This window comes from Oryctolagus cuniculus, chromosome 6 (genome assembly GCF_051225735.1).
Source record: "Oryctolagus cuniculus isolate XC-2025 breed Fujian yellow rabbit chromosome 6, ASM5122573v1, whole genome shotgun sequence".
In the NCBI taxonomy this organism is placed as follows: domain Eukaryota; kingdom Metazoa; phylum Chordata; class Mammalia; order Lagomorpha; family Leporidae; genus Oryctolagus; species Oryctolagus cuniculus.
In genome coordinates, this window is record NC_142872.1 from 57200633 (window position 1) to 57227479 (window position 26847).

General features: G+C 47.7%; 1 protein-coding gene and 1 long non-coding RNA gene across 5 annotated transcripts in view; one reads left to right on the top strand and one right to left on the bottom strand.

The window, feature by feature from the left end:
• SLIT3 (slit guidance ligand 3) overlaps nucleotides 1–26847 on the bottom strand; it is a 642447-nt gene that overhangs the window by 261800 nt on the left and 353800 nt on the right. Inside the window, exon 1 of one of the 4 annotated variants that reach the window (XM_089335061.1) lies at nucleotides 10473–10623. The exons of 2 other annotated variants lie outside the window; for them this stretch is intronic. In XM_089335061.1, coding sequence (XP_089191187.1) covers nucleotides 10473–10531 — 59 coding nt within the window. In that variant the 5' untranslated portion in view covers nucleotides 10532–10623. Of the gene's footprint in view, nucleotides 1–9211; nucleotides 9941–10472; nucleotides 10624–26847 lie in introns of those variants that run through there. One more of the 4 variants, XM_089335063.1, reaches the window with a different exon arrangement.
• Nucleotides 19724–22750, top strand: LOC149126145 (uncharacterized). The gene is made up of 2 exons (XR_016234901.1): nucleotides 19724–20122; nucleotides 22264–22750. It is a non-coding gene; the product is annotated as an uncharacterized LOC149126145 (long non-coding RNA).

Sequence of the window (26847 nt, forward strand, 5' to 3'; positions counted from 1 at the left end):
CATTAATCCACAAGCCCAACATCTGAAATACTCAAATTTGAAACTTTGAGTGCCAATGGGACACCACATTGTGGTGTGGAAAATTCCACACTGACCTCAAGTGATAGATCACAGTAAAAACAAAATTACCTTAAGGCTATGGGTATATGGTATCTATGAAACATAAATGAATTTCACATTTAGACTTGAGTCTTATCCCCAAGATATGTATGTATATGAAAACATTCAAAAATCCAAAGAGCAGAGAATCTCAAAACACTTCTGTTCCTAAGCATTTCAGAGAAGGGATACTCTAGGCAAATAAGCACCCCTCCCGCACCCCCCACCTCCGCAAATCTCATCATTTAACTGCGATGTGGATGGGTCTTTAACTTCTGCAAACAATGCTTGATTCTGATACCAGGCATTAGCATGTGAGTGAAAGGGGACATTTAAACAGGAAATAGGTGGAAAAAGTCTATGAACTTTATAGCATAATGACTGGTACCTAGTACATGACAAATCAAATAAATGGTTGAATGATTGATTGTCCTGCTGCTAATGATGATATTGTTGTGTCCTAGAATAAACTTTGATAAATGGGCATTATAATTTGTAAAAACACTTTCAGGGTATGTAGACACTAGGATTTTATTTTTATCCTCCACCCCTTTCTGTTTTATCCATTTCTCTATATAGTAATTGTAGCAGAAATCTACTTACCCTAATTTGGAAGATGGGAATAATTATTCACAAGAGAAGACATGACATGCCTCCACATCCATGGCATGCCTCCACATCCATGGCAGGGCAGTGACATGAAAAATACCACCACCAGGTGTGTTAAACCCCCAGGCAACACAGCAATGGACACCTGGGAGGAAGCGTGCCAGGAACCAGCAGCAGGCAATAAAGGAGAACCCAGGGCAGACCCTACTGCGACAAGTCAGGTATGAGCTCCTGGATGAGCAGAATTCTGGACTGGCTGCAGGTGAGGTTGTGGTTGGTGAGGAGGGAGTTCCTCAGGTCCTACTGCTGCTGTAGTACAGCACATTATACCACAGGCAGACAGCATTACCTGGCCCCCATGCAAGACCCTACAACAGCTCCCAGGGAAGAGTACCAACGTGTCCCTGGATTGGAGTTCCAGTTGGATCTGCTGTTTGGTAAGACACCATATCCCACAAATACCAACATATGGGTGTTTCAGAAGTCTGGAAGTTTCGCTAACTTAGAAAGATCTAAGACGATCTAAGTATATTCTATGAAGGAAGCCTTGACTGCACAAGTTATTAATGTAGAGACAGACTTCAGCTGATAGATCCGCCAAGCCTTGAATACACATTCAACAACTCAGAGTTCTCTGTCTATAAATAAGCCTCCTTAAGCGTCTGTTTTGGTCACAGCTCCGCTTTCAGATTTATATAATTTTAAAATACAATGAAATTTTTTTTCAGAAAACTTCTATACTCGTGACTTTCCACAGATGCACACCACCTATTTTTAATGCAAGGCATTTTGGTCTACAAAATGGAAAATAACATTAAAAAGACTTTTATGCTATTTATGTTATCATCACAATAACAGCCACCATTTATTGAGCATTTTCCATGTACTTTGCACTTTGAAGATTTTTTTTTATCTCTTACTTTAATCCTATTTTTACCCTTGTTTGACAAATGACCAAACCGAGACTAGGGCTTAAGTTCCATAGCCACGGTTACCCCACATAGTAGCTAACAGAGATGAGCTTGAACTCAACTGGGCTAAGTGCAGGGCCCAGGCTGTCAGCAGATAGTAATACTGTGGGGGAGGAACAAATAAAAGATAAATAAAACTGTCATGCAATAAATGATAAGTGTCAAATGACATGCAGGTGATAAATGCTAACAGAGGGTAATAGCTCTTGGTAAGTGCCATTGGCTGCTTTGGTAATAACAGGTTTGCTCTGATCAAGTCTTTATCTTGAAAAAGTATGATGGCAGCCCAGGGCTTAAGAACAAGACGACTTAAATGATGGGCGGTTTCTGGATGACGCCACTACAGGTTTGTCACATTGAATGTCAGATGCCACTGGTCCTGTGTGCAGAGTGGTGATCCAGAGAAAGCAGGTAATCTCCCACGGCTACAAATCAACACATACAAAGGACCACATGTTTGAATATACTTCCCTTTGTTTTTATTCAAATGCCATCCCTGAGAGCAACCAAAGGGAAAAAAAAGTCTCCTAGACCCATAAAGTTATAAAGTATTTTTATCTTGTCTGTTTTAAAAACCACATTGGAAGCAACTAGACTCTTCAGATTCTTTTATAGTCTGGCCTATTTTGCAAACACCAACTATCATATTAAGGGTATCAACAAGACGAGGGTGATTTAGTCCGAACCTGGAGATGTGAAATAAACTACTAGGCAGGTTGCATTAAATCAATCCTGAAATGAATCTTCCAGATATCAAATCTGGGCTTTTCAGGACAGTTTTATTTGCTAATAAGCCTAATAAATTGAAAGCTGCCAGTGCTGTCATGAGATGTGTACCTTGAAAAGCATAAACGATGTGCAAATGCCAATCTGCAGCAACCAGACGCGCACAGCCAAGGGATGGGGGAAGGGGGCGTGAGGGGTGTGCCATGCGGTGGGGAAGCCCTGGCTGGCCCGAGTCTCCACAGGGAACCTCTCAGAACCCCAAGGGCTGCTTCCATTCCCCACTGTGTAAGAGGAGCAAGTGAAATGCAAGACTCACAGATGACAGCAAACTAGCCCATGGGGTTTGGGCAATCAAAGCCTAGACAATTTTAACTTTTGGAAATCACTGGAAGACATTATTTTTGCTTTAGCCTATAGTTTGCCTACTTGTTTCTCATTTGGTTTTGAGGTCTCTTGAGTCACCAGTAATTTGTCTCAAGTCTAATTGTCTTGTACTTTTCTTGGGTTTCCACAAAGTCTGGGATTGATGCCTTATCTCCCTATCCAGCTATGTAATGAATTCTAATCAGTCAGTGGCCGAGTCAGAGAAAATAGGCCTATCTTTTTGTAGGAGACAGAGTGGGAGTCAGGGCTGGGTTCAAATCCCAGCACACAGTACTCCGCCAACTACTAGGGTAGGTCACTGCATCCTTCCCAATTCTTTGTCTCAGCTGTCTAGGAAGGAAGAGACATACTGTTTCATAGGGTTGTTTTGAGCATTAAATGAGACCGTCTGTAAAATGTTTGGTACAGTACCGGGCACACACTAAGTATTCAGTAAATTGTGCATGGTGTTATTTCCGTGCTGTACCTTGTGCTAACAGTACAGATGCAATTCTCATCACTGATTTGCGGCTCGGGTGCAGAAACTCATGTCACTTCTCTGACTTGCCTCCTGCAGGTAACCGAGTGAGGAATTTAAGACTGTCATGGCGATACTCTTACCTACAACAGTTCACGGAACATGCCATGGTTTCACTCCTGAATGCACGCAGACATTTAACCTCCAAAGTCTTAAGTTTATGATGATACCAAGATGGTGGTGAAAACTCAATCCAATTATGATGTTCAGGAGTGAGAGGTCCTTAGGTCACTGAGCACAAGCCCTCAAGAGATGGTTCCCATGACAAGGCTGCCTACAAACACCTGCCTCAGGCCCAGCCCTGCTTCCTTGGCCCTCAACCCATGACATTGCCGATCTTGAAGCTGAACCCCCAAAACTAAGCTCAAGAAAACTTTTTATAAAGATAGCTTCTCTCAGTATTTTGTCATAGTTATGAAAAGCTGACTACACAGAAAGGGTGTGGAATTTGGAGTTCGATAAATCAAAGAGTGAAGTCTAGTGTTAGAGACCCTCTGAATGTAACTTCTCTCATCTGTGCAGTGGGGACAACAAAAGATAAACTTCACGGTGTCTGTCAAGGTCAAATATGAGTATTTCCATGCAGATAGTCTGCAAACTGTTAGACTCTGGACCCATTTGTAACGTCTCCTTTTAGCACCCAGCATGGTGTCTAATGGGGAGCAAGCAGTCAGTGGAGCGGTTGTCAACTTTCCCGCCAGTCCATATGAAAATAAGCCTGTAGGTTCCAGAACTTTTACTGGAACTATTAGGAAAAGAGGCTCCTTTTTTCCCCCACCAACCTCCAAGCTGAAGTACTCTTGGCAACACTGGGAGCCACTGCATGAGAAGAGCCCCAGTGACTTCATGGAGCCCCAAGGTGTACCCTTGCCTGAAGCCCTCGGACGTTTAGCGTTTTGAGAAAAGAACTGTCCTTTTAAAAAGCCATTTTGAATTAGAGCTCTGCTGTTTGCAATTGAGCATCTTGATACAGTTTTCCAACCGACTGTTTTACAGATAAGCTTGTTTTTCACCTCGGTCTATAAGCTGGATGTCTATTTCTTTTAGGAAACAAATACATAGAAACATTGGTCCAGGGGCTGGCGCCATGGCTCACTTGGTTCAATCCTCCGCCTGTGGCGCCAGCATCCCATATGGGTGCCAGGTTCTAGTCCTGGTTGCTCCACTTCCAGCCCAGCTCTCTGCTGTGGCCCAGGAGGGCAGTGGGGATGGCCCAGGTGCTTGGGCCCTGCACCCATGTGGGAGACCAGGAGGAAGCGCCTGGCTCCTGCCTTCAGATCGGCACAGCTCCAGCCTTAGCAGCCATTTGAGGGGTGAACCAACGGAAGGAAGACCTCTCTGTCTCTAACTCTACCTGTCAAATTAAAGAAAGATGCATTGGTCTGCATCCATCCAGAGTTCTTTCTCACTAAGTTCCTTCTTTTCTAGCAAACTGGCTCCTGTCCAAATCTCTGCTGTAACAATACTCTGGATATATTCACTTCCCAAATCGAACGCCTTTTCATTACTTCACAACTCTCCTGACTTTCCCTGGATACCCTGAATGGCTCCTTGGCAGAGCCATCAAGATAGCATTAGACCCAGAAGACCAAGGTGCTGGCCTCTGGGTTTGTGGGGTCCCTGGAGTCCAGGATCAGAAGGGCTAATAGATTCCATATCGCTAGCCAATTTCTGACTCATGGTGGAGGCTGCTTGGAGGTCTGTTTTAAGATGTATCAGAAGTCCGAGCCTAGGCTAAGTAGAAAAGTCAGTGGCAGGTTTGGTAATATGTAGAGCTCCGATATACCCGCTTCCCATTTTAATTCTTACCTGCTCATTCAGGGGAAGTTCAGAGCCCAAGAAAGTTGAGTCACATTAAGCAAAATGGTAACAAACAGGTAATTGACATCTACCAGCCTCAATGTCCACTTCCTAATGCTGGAATCCTCAAACTGAGCTTGGGCATTTATTCTTGGAAGGTGAGGTGGTGACCCTTTTCTCTAGATCAGGGCAAACTTAATGAATCTATCAGAAGGAGGAACTGAAATAACCTCCAAGAGCAGTTCTGTGATGTTTTCTGCAGGAAAACCTTCCTGGGCTCAGTACGAAGAGAGTATTTAGCATCCCAAGTAGTTGCTCAAGACTGATTATGGCCATAATTCTCATGCAGAGGAAGAGAACTAATCTCAATCAACTTGGTTGATTCAAATAGTCAACTACCATGAGCCAAACACACTGTTTCAAATACATGTGTAAAGTGAGTTCAGTATATTTGTAGAAGGCCAAGCTGTGGGTAGCAGTAACCCATGTAGATGGGTAACTTCTCAGACTCCGTTTATCTAAAACCATAATGCCACCTATAAGTGTACATCAAAAACTTCATGGAAAATGGAATTAAGATAAATTTACTTTGATGCAACAAACTTGAAATGCGCAGCTTTTTCATAATAGGCATTTTCATGAACATTTTGACAATCTCTCGAAAGCACAGATGTCAAGTTTTTGCATCAAAAGTGTATCTTTTACTTCCATTTTCCATGAACTATTTGAAATCCCTTCCTATTTATCGCAAAGCAGTGCTGTGTGGATCCAATGAGAAATGTGACAGTATCTGTTAAGGCGAAGCAGCATTATGCAAATGCAAGGTATTCCACGGGCACACTCTCCCTCCACACGTGCACCTGCACATACAGCTTATGCATAATAATATGAGCTCCGTGTGTGTGTCTCAGTTCCATTGTGATCCATAACCTCACCTCCACGCGCCCACCGAGCATTAGGGACAAACAACTTGGATTAGCGCTTTCACAATAACGACAATGGCAGTGAAGAACTGCCTTGGAAAAAAGGAAAACAAACGGGAAACTGCTGACAGTTGCTTTAAGCCACAAGCTCTATCCGAACAAAACTCCTTGGCGAATCCCTAAGCAGTAATTCAATAGACAAAGCCATTCACTCAGTTTCGCCCCAAAGTCCTTGGTGGCCCAGCAGCAGCATTCTGAAGGTTCACTTTGTTATGCGCGGTCCCCATCCTAGCACTAATCTTTTTCTAATGAACTTAATCCAGTTAGAACTCCCTAGAACGGCCACATGTCAAAGTAATTGGATAACGGCTTGAGATTTTGTAATTATTCCTACTCCTCAAGCAGAGCTGGTTTAAATCTGCACACCCCCCTCCTATCCCTGACAACCCCTCCCCAGGTCGAAGCTAATGCCACAGAGGAGAAAGAGGGAGTCCGTGGGCACAGGTGTGAGCAGGAGCGACCTGAGCCAGGCAGGAAGGGAAGAGGGGCAGCGAGTCAGGTGCTCCTCATAGACTGTCTCTTACTAGGTTGCTCCTTGCAATAAAGAAACACACACTTCTGAAGGCATAGGTGTCTCTGCACCACGGGAGGAGCCATTAACCCAGTTGAGAAACTGGTTTTTAGCAATGTTGCAGCTGCCCGGGCACAGCTTCACTCCTCATTTCTCAATTTACCTTTTTCCCTCTGATGCACACCACATGTGCCTTTGTTGGCCCCATTACCCTGCAGCAAAGACGCCAACATCCCCCAAAGCATTCTCAGAGCTGACGTACAGGCCGCGTCAACGGGTTATGGAGTCGAAATGCCAAGTTTCCCCCCCAAACAGGAAGTTCAAATGCACAATAAAACCAAGAGGATGCCTTCCACCTCGCACTCTGCTGGTTGTGGGTGGAAGTCCTTGGCTGGGCCGGGCTTGCCATCCACCAAGCTATTTTGCTAAGGGCACCCGAGTGCTCTTTAATATCCCACGGGCCTCTCACTTGTAGCTCTAACTTACTCTCATCTGAGAACATAACAAACCCATTTCACTAGTGAGAAAGGGCTGCCCCTCTAACCACCTGCAGGTCATTGAAGGATTAGGGGTGAGTGTCAGAACCCCAGCTGGAGCTGACCTGTGGTGCCAGAGGAAGGAGTGACGGAGTCCCCCAGGGTGGCATCTCCAGCTCAGCAGCTGTCACACTGATGCTTAACTTTTGGAAAGGACGAGGGCCTGATAAAACCAGCAACTTGAGGGAATGAGATCCTGGTAAAATCCAACATCACACCACATTGGTTCCTATCAGGGGGTTGTTTCAATAACTGACAAAGGAGAAAGTCCCTCCCAGGAAGAAAGCTGAAGGGTGCGCAAAAGCTTCTTGATTGGTCTGCACTGTTAGGGCAGGGGGTGCTGGCACATTCCATCCCAGCCGCTTATGCCAGAGCGTTTATGCCTCTGTTCCCTCTGTCTGGAGCCCTGCCCTCTTCCTCTACCCACCCCCCCCCCCTTGCTTTACTTTGAATGTATTGAGTCTGCTTTCAGTTATTCCAAATATATCAACACAGATAGAGGGGAAAAAAAACCTCACCGCTTCAGGGCTAGCTCGGGTGCTTCCTCCCAATACATGGATCAAAACACGTGCACATGTGGCTCTGAAGAGGCAGCCAGCATCTCAGGGAAACCCAACACCGAGTTCAAAGCGGGCATTGGTTCCCATTAGTCCCGAGCCCAATCTCGCTTGATTTGCTCTAATCTCTGGGTTTATGCTGATTCTCATGATTGGATTAAAAACAAGATTTTTTTCTTCCTCCTCCCAGGGTATAGACTTGGAAGGGTCTTTGTGTACCGTTTCTAAATTCCTTGTTAAAATCGGCGCTGTGCCAGAGAACTAAGCTTCACTGGGCAGTATTCTCTGGGAATTCTTACAGCCATGCTATGGGCGGGTATTTATTGTAGAAGGGGAAACTGAGGCTCTGGGAGAGCAAACAATTTCATCACGTTCACCTGGCTTCTTCCCCAGGGTGCCTGGGGTTTTGAGTCAGGTCTCTGGCTGAAAGTACTGAACGGGCAGGCTCTCCACCCTTGCCCCACCTCTGCTAAATTGGGAGCCTCTGCTGAGGACCTGGGAGGGAGCCTTGGAGCTTGGCTAAGGGCTCTTTGCAAGAGAATCAGGACGAGCCAGGCTTAGTGTCACCTGTGGAGTTGTCACAGGCTGTACCATTGGGTTGGCGACACCGGGCCCCTATCTCCCAAATGCCTGGCACTGCCTTTTTCTACTGCGCCTCCCACAGCCTCAAGGGGCAGCTGCTTTCCGGGGAGGGTTTCCCATGCCCCCCTAAGAGCTCCCCAGCATCACTCCCACAGCACAACAGTGACATCCAGGGGAGAGGCTGGGTGATGGCAGGGACTGCTCGCTCCAGCACCTCCCACAGGTTTCAGGGCTGATTTATAAGCACACAGGCCTGAGTCATTAGGGGATGAGCGGCGTGGGGCTTGCTGGCCAAAAAACCCACAAAACACAAAAAACAAAAACGAACAAACAAAAGTCACTGCAGCTTCCCTGGGGTCTTCCCTGACCACCCACAGGTCCACCAGCTAGCCCACTCTGCTCACCCTCACCCTCGCCTCCACCCTGGCTCTCTGGCTCAGGGTCAGGGCAAGCATCTCCAGCTTGATCTAGCTGGTAGCCACTCCCCTCCCAACGCCTCTCCACTTGGCATCTTATCAGTACCTCCCAATATTAGAAAACAAGGTTCTGGAACTAAAACGGGCTCAGTCCTTCTCTCCAACAGCAAATCTTTCCAAACTGTGCGGGCAGGGGTGTCTTGTTCTTATTATCATTACGTCTGTCACTAGCACTTTGTCATTGCCATGCATGGTGCCGGTCCCTGGGGTTTGATATGCATGGTAGAGCAAGGGTCATCTATGGAAGCCAAGAGACGTAACACCACACAGCAAGAACCCGACCCTAAACACTCCGGCACGGCACCCAGAAATATGCCAGGATGGCCACATCCAAACAGAAACCTTGGGAAAAAGGAACTGGAAAGTTGAAAGAGAAATACAGCCAGAGAGAAAACCAGCCCTTGCCTCTGCCGGTGCCATTTCCTGGGGGAGCACTGGGCCAAGGCTGCCCGTTAGGTACCTGTCCATGGCCGTGGGTGTCGTCTCCGCAGCCTGCACTCCGGGATGCGCCTGGGGTCCCTCCGGAGCTGCATGAGACCTGCAGCCCGCAGCGTGGGGGGGCTGGACTCCACTCCCACGGGCCCTGCTTGTCCTCTCTCTGGCCAGGAGGTGGCAGCGTAGAGACGCAGCGTTAGGACTGTGGCAGTGGAGCTGGCGGCAGCAGGAAAGGAAAACGGGATTGGAGCGCAGGGCCCTGGTTATTTCTGACCTGCAGCCCTGCTGAGGTTAGAAGTGAGCTCTGTCCCGGCTCAGGGCAGCTCCAGCGTCACCTCCCAGTCCTCCATCCCTCTGTGCACTTGAGCTGGTTTGGTGGACTCCCTCTTCAAGGGCAGCCTCACATCCTGCAGCTGAGGCTGGATAAGAACCCTGGGGCTGGGCAGTGGGACCGAGCCTGAAAGAATAGCTCTCAGCATCCTGGGAGACAGGCAGGAGGGGGGTTGGTGCGCGGCGTCTTGCTCCCCTTCTCTCCTCTTCCAGGCTGGACGTGCTCCCTGCGTATCACACCGGCCCTTGTCCAGGGCCTTCTACAGTGCCTGGCACACTGTGGGTGCTCACTGCTGTTGGGTTGGTCGTCGGTGACTCCAGAGGGACGCTGCAGCAGCTGGGCTGAGCTGCAGCTTTCCGGGCTTAGAGGAGAGTCAGAGAGGAAGAGGCTTGGTTTGGAGAAGGCGAGATTTAGGTGGGAGGTGATTTAGGTGCAAATAGAGTACAGCTGGAGCCCGTGGGAGCTGCTGATGGATGCAAGGCTGCAGGTGGCACAACTCCGCTCTGCACCTGACAGTAATGGTCGGAGGGCCCTTCCGGGACAGGTTGAGGAGTGGAGTCTTTCCTCTCTGGAGTTCTTTACAAAAAGGAGAATCTGGTGGGAAAGGTTTGGTGGATTGATTTGCTGCAAGCTGCAAAAGGACTGAGAATGTCAATGCTGTTTTTCCTATTAGCAGATCTTTCAATAGCTCTTGCTCTAGGAGCAAAACCTGATGCATGCCTGATGCATAAAACATCCTACTCTGGTTCAATATGGGCGAAGGCCAGAGCTCTGTTACTCAGGTCATCTCCCGGGTTCTCTTTCTCTCCCCTCAGGGTCTGGGAAGCATCCGTGAACACCCCGGGGCTCTGGAGGTGGGTTTGGAAACCATGCCTAGGGTCTGGTGGCCTGGTTGCCAAAGCTCAGGATCGGGTTCTGGCTGGTCATCTGCTGGGTCAGTTTTGAATTTACCCACCTGGGTTCCCAAGGAAGGAGCATGGACTGGGTTAGCAGTCCCCACACCTGGCTGTACATCAGCTTCCTCTGCCAAGCTTGGTAAAAATACAGACGCTTCCTCTATATCTTCAGCATCAGAACCATCTGGGGCAGCACTGGAGCATCTGGGTTTCCTTAGTGAGCATTTTTGAGGACACTGATTATTAGGATCCCATGGGAGTCCCTGAGCAAGCTGACCCGTGAGATTCCATTCACCTGTGAGTGTTTCAAGGTTCTACAGCTCTGCTTTTCATCTGGCGCCAATCTGACTAGGTCTGGGTAAGTTAAGCCTCCTTCCTAGGCCACAGAAATTCCTGGAAGTCAACAGGATCCGTTTGCACCCTTGTGGCCATGCCAAGAGGAAGGACACCCTGAGAAGGCTCTGTTGAAGTCTATCTGTAGCAGGGCACCTATGCGTGACTTTGTGAGCAATCAGTCCCTGCAGCACCTCACAAAGATGCTCTCCTTCTTGTTACAGCCGCCCATCCTCTAGAGACGAGTCTTTCAGAATCTTTGCACAGTATGTGCCTTGACTGCAGACCCAGAAGATAAAACATAGCTGACCAGATTGAGCTAAAAAACCAAACCAAACCAATGTGTCACAGTGCCGGTGAGTCTTTGTGAGGTGTAGCTTCAGAAGCCAGTGCAGGGTCTGGCAAAGTTGCAGCCTATAACACCAGCATCCCACATGGGCAAAGGTTTGCGTCCTAGCTGCTCCACTTCTGACCCAGCTCCCTGCTAATGGGCATGGGAAAGCAGCAAAAGATGACCCATGTCCTTGGGCCCCTGCACATACATGGGAGATCGGAGGAAGCTCCTGGCTTTGGGCTGGCCCAGCCCTGGCTGCTGTGGCCATTTGGGGAACGAACCAGCAGATGGAACACTTCTCTCTTTCGCGCGCGCGCTCTCTCTCTCTCTCTCTCTCTCTGTAACTCTGCCTTTCAAATAAATAAATCTTTAAAAAAGAGGTAGGGAAATCTGGGACTTAAAGGGCCAGCTGGTCAATATTGTATACTTTGTGTGGTTATTCAGTTCTGTCACAGTGAGAAAACTGCCATGAATTAAATGAGCAGTGACAATGCTGCTAATACAGGCAGCTGGCCAGATGTGGCCTGGGGCCAATTACCAGCACCATTGATGACCTCTGTTATAAAATGAGGGGAACCAACAAACACACGTCTCAAGATGGTCCCATGTGAAGGTGTGGGGAGAGGTGACGAGCAGATCCTTGTTCCCTCTCTTGGGATATATGTGATATATATGACTAAATATCCCTAGATATATGTGACTAAAGGGCAGGAGAAATCACCCAGGGTATAAATGACCCATCACACAGAGTCTGGTTCCAAAAGCTGAATATTACCCTTATATACAGATAAACAACAACAAACACCAGACCAGTTTATGCTTCCTAATTTCTGTGAGTTACAGTGCACCCTGTAGAATTTGAGAAAGGGATATTGCAAGCACGGGAGGCTGGAAGGGGAAATATTACACAAGTCAGGTTCTGTGCCTTTGTCTCAGGAGGTAACAGCTACAAAGACAAAGACAGGTGCCAGGGTGGAGGAGAGGTTAAGGACACTCAAGGGTTGGGAGGGCAGGGCTGGGGAAGCTCCACTGATGTCTTGATCATGGCCCCAGTGCAGAAGTCCTTGTGAAAACCTTACAAATACTTAGCTTCATGTTTTTTTAAGGATGTATTTATTTGAGAGGCAGAGTTACTGGGGGTGTGGGGGGTCATCTTCCATGCACTGGTTCACTCCCCAAATGGCGGCTACAGTCAGGGTTGGGTTGGGCTGGGCCAAGCCATAGCCAGAAATTCCATTCAGGTCTCCCATGTGGGTTGCAGGGGCCCAAGTACTAGGGCCATCTGCTGCTGCTTTCCCAGGCATATGTGCAAACTGGCTCTCATAGCGGTTGCCAGCAATGCAGGCGGCCACTTAACCCACTGTGCTACAATGCCAGCCCCTTAGCCTAATAGGCACAGTGACAATGTCAACTTTGGTTGGAGGAACTGCTGTTTCCCAGTTGTGAACCATGCTTGCTAGTATGAAAAACACTACAGCAACAGGAAGCAGCTGCATCAACTGATGGGAAAACCCAAGAAGTGAGCTCCTGGACTACTCCTTTGCCCTTTCTAGAATAAGGGGGCTCCTGCCGAGCCAGGCCTAGCCTCATTACCCCTCTCCCTGTGTACCCTGACAACACTGACTCAGGAACGGAGACCTCTGGCAAAGAGAGCCGTGGAGCCGCGAGGACGCAGACCTGCAACTTTAGGTCTTTGCCATACAGAGGGGTCCAGGAGGTACCAGACAAACCCAGTGGGCAGATCGCCCCAACCACCGGATCAGCAGCTCCCTCATCCTGAGGCCCCAGGCTCAAGGCCCAGGAGCAGCACCTCACCCCACTGCTCAAAGCTGCCTTGAGCCTTCTGGCTTTTCTTGGGGAAGCAGGAGACAGCTCCAAAGAGTTGGGAAACAGATTTAACGAGAAATATTCCCCCAAAGTTCCCAAGTGCTGCGGGTTATAAATGAAGCCATGAATCACGGGGCCGCCTGTAGTATTTTATAAGTGGTCCTGGAAAACGGCCTCTAATGAACTTGGGGGAAGATAGATCACCTTTCTGCAAAAGCAGAAAAGGATGTTGGAGGCATAAATACACGCAAAGACCAGATCGGATCCATCTCGAGTGACGACGCCAGCCTCACTCCCCCGCCTTCTGGCATGCGCAGCGCCCCAGCTGTAAGGGCTTCATTCCTGGAGCTCGCACGGCGTTTACATTTCAGGCTGATTGTTGGCACCGACGTCACATCTGGTATCACTTCCCCCACGCTGCTGCATTCTGCCCCTGGCTCGTCTACCCCAGGAGTTCCCTCCAACATTTCCCCTACGATCTCAGCAGCCTGGGCCCGTCTTCGTGGGAGGAGGAGGAAAAGGAAATGCAGACGAGGCGAGGAGAGAAAGGGCAAGAACTTGAGAGCCAGAGGAACATGGAAGACTCTAGAGAAGGAAGAAAGGGGCAGGGAAGGGGTGAGTGAGAGGGGCACAGCAAACGGGAAGCTAAGTCCCCAACAGGATGTTCCCGCTGCAGAGTCTCTCTGCTCTGATTCCCTCTTTCAGAGACTTAGATATTGTTAAAGCAACCACTTCTACTGGGGTTCGTGAGTCCGATCCAGCTTCCTGCAAAGGCCTGGGAGGCAGCAGGTGATGGCCCCAGTATTTTGTTCCTGCCACCCATGTGGGAGACCTGGGTGGAGTTTCTGACTCCAGCTGTTGAGGGCATTTGGGGAGTGAACTAGCAGACAGACAATCCCTGTCTCTCTCTCTCTCAAATAACTAAAAGCTGTTTTAAAAAGTTATTCATGATGTTTGTTACAGCACAGTCAGGCAGACTTTGCTTATTTTTTTTAACCCAAAGAAACCTTTCATTTAATGAGTACAAATTTCCTAAGTCCAACTTTAGGAATATAGTGATTCTTCCCACAATACCCACCCTCCCACCCCACATCCTTTCCCTCTCCCATTTGCAGTCCCATTATCCATTAAGATTCATTTTCAATTAACTTTATACACAGAAGACCAACTCCATACTAAGTAAATATTTCAATAATTTGCACACACACACACAAACTGAGAACAAGTTTTACAGTTAATTTCATAATACAACACATTGAGGACAGAGGTCCTGCATGGGAAGTGCACAGTGACTCCTGTTGTTAATTTAACAATTAACACTCTTATGCATGACATCAGTGATCAACTGAGGCTCTTGACATGAGCTGCCAAGCCTATGGAAGCCTTTTGAATCCACAATCTCCATCGGAATTTAGACAAGGCCATAAGCAAAGTGGAAGTTCTCTCCTCCATTCAGAGAAAAGTACATCCTTCTCTGATGGCCACTTCTTTCCACGGGGGTCTCACTCACGGAGATCTTTCATGTAGAACATTTTTTTTTTTGGCCACAGTGTCTTGGCTTTCCATACCTGGAATGTTCTCATGGGCTTTTCAGCCAGACCAGAATGCCTTAAGGGCTGATTCTGAGGTCAGAGTGCTGTTTAAAGCAATTGTCATTCTGTGAGGCAGACTGCTTATAACCATTGTGACAGATGTAGGGGCCACTGCAATAGTTTTTCAGTAGAAAGAAGAGACTGGGTTCAGCTTGGAATACAACAAGGACGTGGGGCACTGTAGAGTCAAGGGGTGGAAAGAGGTCACTGGATGAAAAATTGCTACGAGGAAATATCAGTGGGTAAGGGAGGTCCTGGCTAAGCAGACCTAATGGGATTCTGGCTGGAGGCAAGGCAGTGTGACCCAACGCAATGTGATGGCTGGTGGAGGAAGAAGAACCTAACCAGATACTGAGAGTGGTCAGATACAGAGGCTAGCAAAGTGGCTGAATTAACTTAGCAAGATTCTTGCTAAAACCAGGCGATGCTGGAGAGCACCATCAGAGTGGAAAAGTTGAGGCCTGGTTAAAAAGAGGATTCAGTGAAGCCTGGCTGAAGTCTGGTGAAGGGGAGAGACTCTTGGTCTGTAGCACCCAGATAGATGTCTCCTCTCTCACTATCAAGGCTGTGAGCAGACCTGTGCCACTTTCAGTCACTTAGCGGGTATTTCCAAGTTTTGAAGATTTATTTGTGTGACAGGAAAAGAGTTCTCATCCACTGGTTCACCTGCCCAATGCCTGCAACAGTCCCCAGCTGGGACTGAAGCCAGGGACCATGAATTCAATCCAGGTCTCCCATGTGCATGGCAGGAGCCCAATTACTTGAGCCTTCATAGCTGCCTTCCGGGGTCAGCACTGGCATCAAGGTGGAGTCAGGAATGGGGCCGTGAGTCCAACCCAGGCACTACAATGGGGGACACGGGCATCCAAGTTGGCATCTTCACTGCTAGGCCAAACACTCACTCTTTTAGCAGGTATTTCTGAGAAATAATTGTGCCCATATCATTGAGGTCCTTGTGGGAATTCCAAAGAAATAGCAAGTGCTTCGCCAAGGGCCTGCCCCTTTAGGAAGCACACAGCAGCTTCTTAGCTGTTATGAGCATCTAATGAGCCTACAGCTTAGCAGGGAAAGGGAGGAAAAATGAGAACATTAGTTTCTCTTTCTTGGCCTGTGCCTCCCCACAACAGGTCAGAGACAGGAATGCAGCTGGCTCTCCTCTGTCAAATGAAGCTAATGAGAACTCTTTCACGGGGTTGTGGCAATTAAGTGCGGTAATTAGTGTGCAGCACCGTGCGGGTCTCCAGGCACGCAGTAGCTCCTCGGGATCTGCTAGCCCTGATGCACAGCCCTGTACCTACACAGACCGGCAGATGCTCAGTAGAGCCTTGCTGGAATGACTTCAGGGGCTGGCTGTGTATTCACACCCACACTCGCTTTGGGGCTCCATTTACTCTCAGCCCAGGGAATTGGGGCAACAGAATCAAACATTTACTGTGCACAAAGAACCCTCGGACATAAATATTTATTTGCCCTTCAAAATGTTTTCCCTGCTGCTGGCAGCTGAGAACCGAAAAAATGCTATATTTAAGCATCCAAGTTAACGGTTTCTAGCATCTAGCCATAATGGGTCCCCAAATAGGTTTCTCCTGCGGAGCCAAGAGCTGAGAAAATTTGACTTCAAAGGTGTCATTGCTGCTGTGGGGGAACAGGTGTCAGTCCTGAGCCCAACATGACGCTGAAAATTGTCTTATTCTCGGCGATCAAGCACAGGAAGAAAGGAGGCGGCACAGGGTGATCGCAAGCTTTGGAGCCTGCTTCTTGGCAGGACTGAATCTCGGGCAGGTTATTGAATCCCCTGAGACTTCACTGTGCCACAGTAAACTGGGGATAATAGCCCCAACTCTGTCAGGCCGGGAAGAGGGGAACACACATAATGGACCCAAAGTGAGGGAGGTATACAGGGCACCTCTAAGTGTTCACGGAACATTAAAAGTAAGTTGATTTTGCTGCAAACAATGTTGGAAGCCACGCATGTAAGGGGTCTTTTACAAAGTTCATGGAAAAATGCATATTATAAATAAACTTACATGTGGATTGCAAAAATTTTTTGCACTAGAATAAATGTCATTTTTGTTAGAACTACTAGCTGCATTTCAGATGGAACCTAGAGAACAAAAATACTAAGAATCATGGAGAGCAAAATAAGAATAATACATTTCTAACCCCTGTACAATTCCCGTCTCACAGCTTGAAGCTCGATTAGCTCTGTGTAAAGTAGGTTCCTGAAGGTAATTATCCTATCAGTAATGGACAGAATAATTCCAGGTGGGCATTATCACCTACATTTTCTAGGTGAGAAAACCAATCTATGAAGGCAGGAGCTACCTTTCCAGGTGGCTTTCCATTTGAAGCCAAGGTTGTCTGTATCTATGGTGGGAAATAAAGCTATTGCTGGGTGAGGTGGAGAATAAAGGGCTTGTTCTAGCAGGTTGTGATCATAGCAGAATCCACCGTGTCTAGATCTTCTGATTTTTCAAGCAAAAATGAAACTCTAGATTTTTAAGGGTGACAATCTAAAAAACAATTCTTATCAGATTTGACCTGAATATGTCCAAGGTCTTGCAGGTTCCCCTGCCCTTTTCTTCCAAAGACTTCAGCACATGTTCCAGTGATGTGGAGGGAGGCCTGTTCCCAGGCCCCACATCTAGTCTCAGCCACCTAGCGCACTCCTGGCCTTCCTGGTGGTGGTGGTGGTAGGGGGCCCACTCACCAGGTGTTTCCTATTTAATTTTGATATGCAGACTTTAACAAGAGCAATTTATAGGTCTGACATTGTCAATCGTGGTCTGAATGGCTTCTCAGACTAATACAAAGGCTGCCAGAACCCATTAGCAAATCAGTTGTGTAGTGTGGTATTTTTGAAAAGAAAATTATTTTTCTATTTTTGCAGGTTAGACAGCAATGCTCCCTGGAGGCCCTCCCAAGGGAGATCTCTGGCTGCTTCCTAAGTGGAGAATACTAAGTTAGGACTACACGACTTCCTCCTCTCTCCTCACCTCGCCTTCCTCCTCCCCACCTTGATATGCTCAAGTCTGCTCACCCATCCATGTAGCAGTTTCCTGGGTGCCTCCTAGGGGTCAGGTTGTTAGAGATGCTGGACAAAAGGCTTAGGGTCATTAGGACCACTAGGGAGAGGTCAGGCTGAAAGCTGGGGTTTGAAAGAGTGTGAGTTGTCATAGAGACCGGATGAGACCCCATATAGCAATGGCCAGGAGGGGAGCCCTAAGTGAATCTGCTTAAATTTTGTTTTTTCACGTGGGCTGGAAACTCTGTTTCTGAACCCTTTACTCTTCCCTACAAATCTCAATGGAATTTCTATTAGTAGGTACGATTTCAATGGGGATGGTACTCCGATCCTGAATCCGACCTTATGGCGCTCAAGGATCAAGAGAGGCCAAGCAGTCGACGAAACATTTGGGTTCTGTCTGTGGCAGCAAAACAGAAGGAAAGTCTGCACTCTGCTATGATATGAACTCTGCATGCGGCCACACCATACACAAGGGAAACTTACTCGGAGTCTTAAAAGAGAAAAAGAAAAATGCTGCCTGCAGAACTAGAAAAGAAGTAATAAATTTTCCTAGAGAGAAAGCAAATTCCTTCCTACTTCCTTTCAAATGTAAAGGAATGTTTCTCACCCACTTTACATATGCCCATTATTAGAAGTAACAGCAGAGCAAAACTCTTCAAAAACAATCCATTATTCTAAAGCGCATACAAAACTATTAGAATCTCCAAGAAATCAGAGGATATGAAAGTCAAGGTGAAGATGTTCTTTATGTGTGGGTCAAGAACAATTTGGGAAAATATGTCTGTATTCATGTAGGTGACTGCAAGACAGATGCAAAGTACAGTTGAGGAAATAGTAAGGTTTCTTACAAACTCAAACGACCTTTGACCTACAAGGACTGGATCCAATCAGCTGGTCCATGAAAATCAGTGGAGGAGACCTGTTTTGGGGTAGCTAGATTTTCAAAATACTGCCAAGCTACTCTCAAATGCCTGATTTTGCTTTATCCAAGGCCTGTCCGTTCTCTATTCATCTCAGCTCCATGTGAAGTGTGTTGATGTTGAATTGGCTGTGAAGGTTTTGTGTTCCAGTGTCTCAGAGTTAATCGGTACACACATAACTGAAAGGAGGGTGGGAATCCTGTGAATATGCAGGTTCTGATCCAGGAAGTATGGGGTCTGTCTTCCTACCCAGCTCCCAGCTGATTCTGGTACTGCTATACCCAGGCCCGCATTGAGCCAGGGCTGAGCAGTAATTGCCAAAGCTGGTTGTGCCCCAGTGTTGCTTGTGAGGCTGGGTACAGCACACAGGTGTCTGGCCCCATCGCACGAGTTCTGAGGTGTGAACCTTAACAAGCTCCTCTGGAAAGTCTGTTGCACCCAGTATGCCATATGTGTGTGCACGGGGAGAGCCAGCAGTGCCACAGCATCTAGTGCTGGTTCTGCTACTTACTCATGGTGTGACCTAACACAAGTCACTTAACCACTCTGAGACCCAGGCTGTTGAACGCACACATTGGGGTGGGGGTTCCATAGAAGAGCCTGGCTCAGTTAGTGGAACTTTGTTGAGTTCTGACTATGTTTAGTAAACAGCTGAGTATTTGAAACAAACCATTGCATTTTGTCTGCCTTCCTGTCCCTGATCTGCCTTTCTGAAACTATTATGAAGGGCTCTTGAGAACTGTTGCCTTTAGATCTGTCATTGAGACCACTCTGACACACTGAATGGACACAGTTTTCTGAAAAATGGAGCTTTCTCGTTAACCACATATGGCCACCCTATAAACAATTTACTAATCATATATTTCAAGGAATTAAGATAAAAATAAAATTGACTTAGCACAAGAATATTTTTTAAAGCCCTTACTGTTGAGTCAGAAAGCCTTCTAGTAGTGAATAGGACTCCAAGGATCTCATTATGCACAAACATCAGTCATCCAACTGCAAGGGTGATGGATTAGTAGTTCCCAGCCCAGCCCTAGGGAACTCAGCTTTAGATATTCATCCGGTAGCCATTTTTCTGAGAGTTTATGATACATCAGCTACCATCCTTGGGGTTTTACATATGTTCTCTCCTTTAATCCTCACAAAAACTCTGTGGGACAGGTATTAACATCCCCACTTTACAGATGATGAGACTGAAGCCCCAGGAAATGAAACCATTTACTCACCCTAAGCCAACTATCAAGCAGAAAGCTGAGATTCGAACCTAGAACTCTCCACAGCCTTAACTACTTTGCCACACTTCCACCTTTTAATCCACAACCCATGGCAAGTCTTTGACATAGACTGGGAGTATTTTTAGCCCCTAGAGAGAGAGCAGGAAGGGCTGGAGAGGAGATAGAGTGGAAGGTTGCCTGCAGTGATGCCTGTGTTGGGGGACATTCTCTACTTCATACTCCACCACTCAAATAATCTATCCTCACATCTTGGCTCTCCTTCTTATCCATAACTCCACCTTGAGTGGTACCTTTTTGACTTTGATTAATCCAAGAAGAATGGAAAGTGTGTATCACATGGCTCTGCTCTCCGATGCATGGCAGCATTGCTAACCAACCACAGTTCTTTCCTGAATGAAACTGAATGTGGCCTCAATCTCCCTGGGAGAGGAATCCAGGTAGGAGGAGCCGATTGATTTGGGCTAAGATTTGAAAAGAAAGTGGCTGCCTTTCAGCATGGAGCCTTCCAGGCACTGTGGCCGAGGATCTGGGAGCCTGGATTTTCATCCTGGCTCTGACATTAACTTGTTTGTGATCTCATACAAACTCTATGTCATGCTGGGCCTCAGTTTACCGGCTGGTACATAAAGGGGTTCATGTATGTCTTCAAAAACCTAACATCTCACCCAAGAGTAGCATTCTAGATTCTGACAGGTGTTCAAGGCTGGTAGATTCCATCAAGGGAGAGAAAATCTGTTACTATGACTATGCGGCCAACTTGTATATGAAAACACCACCATACATGTGGGACTCACCCGAGAGAGCCCACTAGTCGACACCGTCTGCACCTTTTCAGGACAAAAATCTGTAAGTGGAAGAAAATGCACATTTGTTCCAGTGATGAGAGACAACCTGGCAGAGGCCCTGCCCCTGGCTGTCTAGAGCAGGTGGTCTTTCCCAAGAGGAACCTCAGGTGCAGGGGCCAAGCAGCTGTCCTAGGTGACATGAGAGGAGGGAAGTGGAGCCTTGAGGACATCATTGCGTAGTTTTTCTGTAGCTCGCAGACCCCTAGTTGTATCTCCCCTGAACTTGGGAGTGAGCTTGGAGCTGTCTGTTGAGCTCACATACGTGTGACCATGGCCGTGGCTTCCCCTAGGTAACAGTTACGCAGGGCTGTCTCTGTGCTAGGTGTCGCTCCCCGTCTTCGTGGAGGAACGACATAGAACCCTGCCTAGGCTTCATATCCGAGTCACGGCACCATTATGTCGCTCCCCGTCTTCGTGGAGGAACGACACAGGACCCTGCGCTGTTCTTCTGTCTGCTCGGCCCTCCCCAGGTTGGCTGCTGGTCCTTCCACCTCCGTGGAAGGGCGGTTCCCCCTGCCACATTCCCCACTTCCGCGGGGGAGCGGCACACCACCGGCCGGCTCTCTTGGGGGCTGCACAGGTGTTCCCCTTAGATGTTCCTGGTGCATGCCGTCTCTCTCCTCCTTTATAGTCCTCCTCCGCCAATCCTAACTCAGCTGCCCACACGCCGAGTACGTTGCTCTCCTCCAATCAGGAGCAGGTCCTGCAGCTTGTCAAGTTGGTGAGAGGCAGCTGGGTAGAAGCTGTTGCCTCCTCTCCCAGCGCCATATTGTGGGAGAGCAGATGCATAGAATAAGTCTTAATTCCAGTAACTCAGTCCAGTCTGGGTTGCTCCCCACACTAGGCACTGTTAGGTGCATGGAACCTCCTAACAATCTTATGAGGGAGGAACTATTTTTGTCTTCACTTGACAGTGAAGGAAACAAAGGCACCACGCCCATGGTGATACGCTAATATGAGGCAGAGCCAGGACACAATCCCAGGCAGACTCGAGAGTCCTTACTGTTGCCACATATTAACAGTTTCCTTAACATGGCTGGTGGCTACAGAGGGTTCCAGGAACTGTGTTCTGAGTTTTCTAAATGTGAATTTAAATGCTGTCTTCCATGTTGGATTATAAACTCTAGGAGAGTGGGGGCCATGGCACATGGCAACAGGTGCCTGTGAGGTTCTGATGATTATAAGTGGAGTACACAGGAGAACCAAATCTAGTGGGTAAGAGTTAAGGAGTGGTGCCTCCTCCCTAGAATTTTCTTTTCTAAAGAAAAAGGTTAAACCTATTGATTAAATGCCCACCATAAGCCAGATATTGTGCTAAGTGTTATTGCATGACTGGTTACTTTAATTGGCATAACAAGCACGTAAGGTAAAACTGCATACCTCCTTTACATATGGGAGGAAGGGTGGATTGAGACTCTGGGAGTGTGAATTGCACATGATCATACAAGTTTAAATGGAAGAGCTGCTATTGAACCTCAGGCCCATCTGACTCCACATTACCATGATTGTCCCAAGGCAGGAGGCAGGTTCTTACTAGTGTGAATCCTCAATTAAAGCATTCTCAGACCACAAACTTCTCCTAAGTTGGAGGGTCTGGTTTGGAAGCCAATGAGGAACAGCACAGCAAAACGTAGATACTTACTATAAGATTGAGTGCACGTCAGAAGTTGTGGATTTTGAGCCTGGGGCCATTACTGCGTTTGTAACTATAGAAAAATTTCTCCTCTGTCTAGAACCTCTTTGTACCATCTGTCCAATGATGAGCCTCACGCAAATGTCCTTCTCAGCTGGAATAATCAGTGATTCAATGGAAGAAAGAGAGCCCAGAAGAGGGAGATGCAGCAGTAGTCTTACTAGAGCTGGGAGAAGATACTGTCTCTCTGGCCAGGTGGAGGTGATGAGAAAAGCAACGAAAAGGCAGATATGCTCCTCTTAGATGATTTTCCTCTTCCTGCCTGAACCTTGTGAACCTTGGTGCCATTGACTTTTCCACTAGTCAACAATAGGAACCCGCTGCTTCCTCAGTGTCCCAGGTAACACTGAGATGCTAAGACAGAGCCAACGACAGGAAGCCAGCCTCTGGCTACAGGAGGGAAACTCTCTGGGGTCCAGCAAGGATCTGAAGTCCCAGAACCAGAGAATGTCAAAGTCAGAACCCTGGAGCGCTGAGAGCTGTGTATTAGGAACTCATGAAGAAGTTTTGTTGGGCTCAGTGGCACTTTAATAATAAAACTTGAGTTCAATTTTTAAATTTTCAGCTTTTTCTTGGATTGGAAAAAGATTTGAAAGCAACGGTTGGTATGTCCACATAGTGAATATTGGATGAAGCAGCAATGATTAAGAATGTTGTTGTATGTCCTGGAAAATCCACACCAACAACCTGAAGAGCCCAGAGGTAGATAAGAAGGCAAGATTGGTTAGATTTAGAGCTAAATAAGGGCATCCAGGGTCCAATTTCTTTCTACTTCTCTATTTTTCCTTGTAAGATACTGGCTTCATCACAAGGCTGGCCTACCTCATAGGGACAAATATGGCAGTTTTGGTTCCAGACTTCACAACTGCATTCATCATTGCATGGTGAAAGAACCAGCTTTATGGGTCCTAGGATTTCCAGCAAAGACCCTGAGCTTTGGGCTGACGGGGACACTCTGAACTAATCCCTGTGGCTTTGGGAACCTCTGCCGGGGATTGGCTTACTTCTGAACTATATGAAACAACCATGCTAGTAAAGCTTAGGGGTTCTCCTGGTTAGTTTAAACCTGTCAGGTAATGACACATGACTTCAGTAGTGTCCATCCTAAGCACATACTTATTACCCAGAGAAGGACAGAGAGAATCATGTTGTGGAGACAGGCTCGTTGTCTGCCAGATCCTGCCCTCCCCTTGTTGGGGCATGTCCTCGTCATTCTCTATTGTCTGACATCTGGCTTGGCTTCCCAGATACAGTTTCCCAGGTATTAGATAATGCATTTAATTTGTGTCCATTCAATTACATGAGAAAACAGATAGGCACCTGGGAACACACAAAAGCAGCTGATGTCAAGATCGTGTTCCAGACGGGGAAGTTAAAGCCTAGGGAGCTAGGACATATTCTGCAGCTGCAGGTCAGCCAGAAGAGTTAGCTCCAAATGGCACAAATGGGCCAGTGACAGAGCCTAGGAAAATTCACACTGTCCACAGTGGGCAACTGAATGACTCATGACCCACCTGTATGGGCTAAACCCAACTCAAGATTCACTTACAGTCTGTGCACTGCTGGGAAGTGATAGAGGCAATAAGTCAGTACAGTTCTGATGAGCAAAGGAAGCCTACAACATATACAGGGCTAGGAGATAATCCATGACTGAAGAGAGAAATCTAGGGTTGTGGCATAGTAGGTAAAGCCACCACCTGTTAACACTGGTATCCGGATGGGTACTGGTTTCAGTGCTGGCTGTTCTACTTCTGATCCAGCTCCCTGCTAATGTACATGGGAAAGTAGTGGAGGATGGCCCAAGTGCTTCGGCCTTTAATCCCACGTGGGAAACCCAGATGAAGCTCCTGGCTTCATCCTGACCTAGCTCTGGCCATTGCAGCCATTTGGGGAGTGAACCAGTGGATGGACGAACTCTGTCTCTCTTTAACTCTACCTTTCAAACAAAATACAATAAATCTTGAGAGAGAGAGAGAAAGAGAGAAAGTCTGATTTTTCTGCTAAGACTAGGGCTGGATGCACCTCACTGGTATCTAACAGGGTCCCAAGATCCGTCCTGAGAAGCTCCAGGTCCTGGTTAGAATGCAGGTGGTAACTGAGCTGTGCTGCATGGAGACCTAGGAACACAATTAGGTGGTCCCTTTGCCAGTGGAATCAGCAAAATTGTAAAACCGCCTGTCACACGTATACACACAGGTCAGTGAGTGAGTTTTGAGGACGCTGTTAGATCAGGAAAGGTGGGCATAAGAGGCACCCTGCAGAAGATGCTGGGTGTCGAGGGGCGCACTGAGCCTATCTGGGGGCAGGCCATGGGAGTGGAGGGCAGGATTCAAGGAGAAGGGAAAGAGGACCTGGGGCTGTATTAATTTTCTTAGGGCTGACCTTAATTTAAAAAAAAGGGGGTGGGGGGCAGGGGCAGGGTACTGCAGAAAGATCCTGGGTCTGACAGAGTCATTGGGCCATCTCCCACATCCCCTCTGGCTCAGAAAAGTTTCATTTCCAGAAAGGACTGCATTCCTTACTTCCCATTTTTTCCTTAACTCCTGAAATACCCATGCATCTTTGATGGAACCAACACCCAAGCTGAGGGGAAAGCCCCAGGTAATGGGACATGATTACTAGCAGTTACACAGTTCCCACTGCAGGAGGAAATAGCCAGCCACACCCATCAATCATTAAAAGAAACACGTATTTAGTTTCAGCCAGGTACTAGACACTGTTTTAGTGCCACGATGAACAAATACAACAAAGCAAAAACAAATTAGCCAAGCCAAAAGCTATGCACAGATCCTGCCAAGTTTCTTGCCCTAAGCCTGACTGATGAGGAGCGAGAGGGTGCGAGGTGAGAACCAGTATTAATCAAAGATTAACCAACATTAATCAAATCATACATGCAAATATAAAACTCTAATAGCAACGAGGGCTTTGAATGAGACACAGAGTCTTGGAGGAGTTTAGAGAGGGGGAGATTGACATAACGAGGATGCCAGAGGCTTGAGCTGAAGGGGGGACAGAAGGGCTGGGGGAGACAGGGTGCTTGGTGGAATTGGTTCCAAGGTCAGTGTGGTTGGACAAAAGTGAAAGATGAATCCGAAGAAAGGACCCCGGGACTAACCAGGAGATACTTGGTGCCATTGTAGGAGATTTTATGTTTTTTAAATTTTCTTTTTGTTTGAAAGAGAGAGCAAGAGAAAAAGAGATCAAAAGATACAGATCATCTGCTGATTCACTCCTCAAATGCTCCTAACAGCTGGGGCTGGGTCAGGCCAAAACCGAGGGCTGGGAACTCAACCTGGGTCTCACGTGGGTGGCAAGAACCCAGCTACCTGACCATCACGCTGTACTTCTCAGGGTGTGCTTTGGCAGGAAGCTAGAACTGGGAGCGGAGCCGGGACTCAAACCTGGCACCCGGGACATCAGTATCTCAAGTGGCTTCTTAACCTTGGCGCCAAAAGCCCCATAAAAGTGTGCCACATAAAACTTGTGTGTGTGCTTGTGTGTGGATGTGTGAGAGAGACAGAAAGAGACAGAATGCTGAGCAGAGCTCCGCTGTGAAGGGATCACTCTGGGGACTGCATAGGGGTTGTGTCAGGGCTGCTCAGGGAGGTGTGACTGGGCTACAGAGCTGACACTTCCACTGTACAGGAATGCAGCCTTTGAGTGTTCTTCCTGGGCAGAACTGTGGATTCTGACAGCTTAGAATTCCTGGCTAGCCACCTGCTCCACACCTGCTTCCACCGTGGCCAGTTTCAGGGCCCACAGAAGGTGAAGGGATCAATGTCCCACAGGCTTGGGACATATCTCAAGGGGCTGGCTGGTGACACTGGAGATGTGGCTTCCAGATGGCGTGAGCACCAGCATCCTGTTCTCCAGACAGGACAATGAAATTCTGGAAATCAAACAACACACACACACACACACTCACACACATGTACAACCACAGCCCACGTATCTGTCAGAGACCTTCCCCCTGGACAAATGATGATTTATGGGCAGCTTCTCTGTTTCCCGCCTTTCTCTTGCTCTATTTTAGGAGACTATATCCACGCCATGTGTTTTTGCTTAGCCTGACACATTCCGAGCGAGCTTTCCATCCTCCATGTGCTATGAGAGGTCTTCCCTTGAGAAGGAGGAGGAAAGTGGGCCCGACCTCCACCTCCGCTGTCTCAGTGAGTCCCCTAGGGCAGCCTGAGCAGCCATGCGCATGGCCAGATTCTGGGCTGGGACAACAGACTCCAGGGACAGCCCATGGCATGTACGGAGAAAGCTGGGAGCGATGCAAGGCGGCCTCACTGGTCTTCTCTCAGCTCCTGACTCGCCAAATACTGCCCCTTCTCTGGGCTCTTGGACGTGCAGCTCTCACTGCCTGAAACCCTCTCTTTCCCAGGCTGCCCACCACTGGTTACTCACCTCTTTTAGGACTCATCTTAAATGACATCTCTCCACAGTACCCAGTCAGCCCCAGTCAACCTGCCCCAAGCAAGTTTCCCCTGAAATCATTCATCTCAGCCCTCAACTCTGGCAGAGACCACACATACTAATTCCTACATCTAGTCCCTTATTTATTTGTGCTTCTTTCTGTCCTTTGGTCCCATCCGCTATTTTTTAAATAAAGTTTTATTGG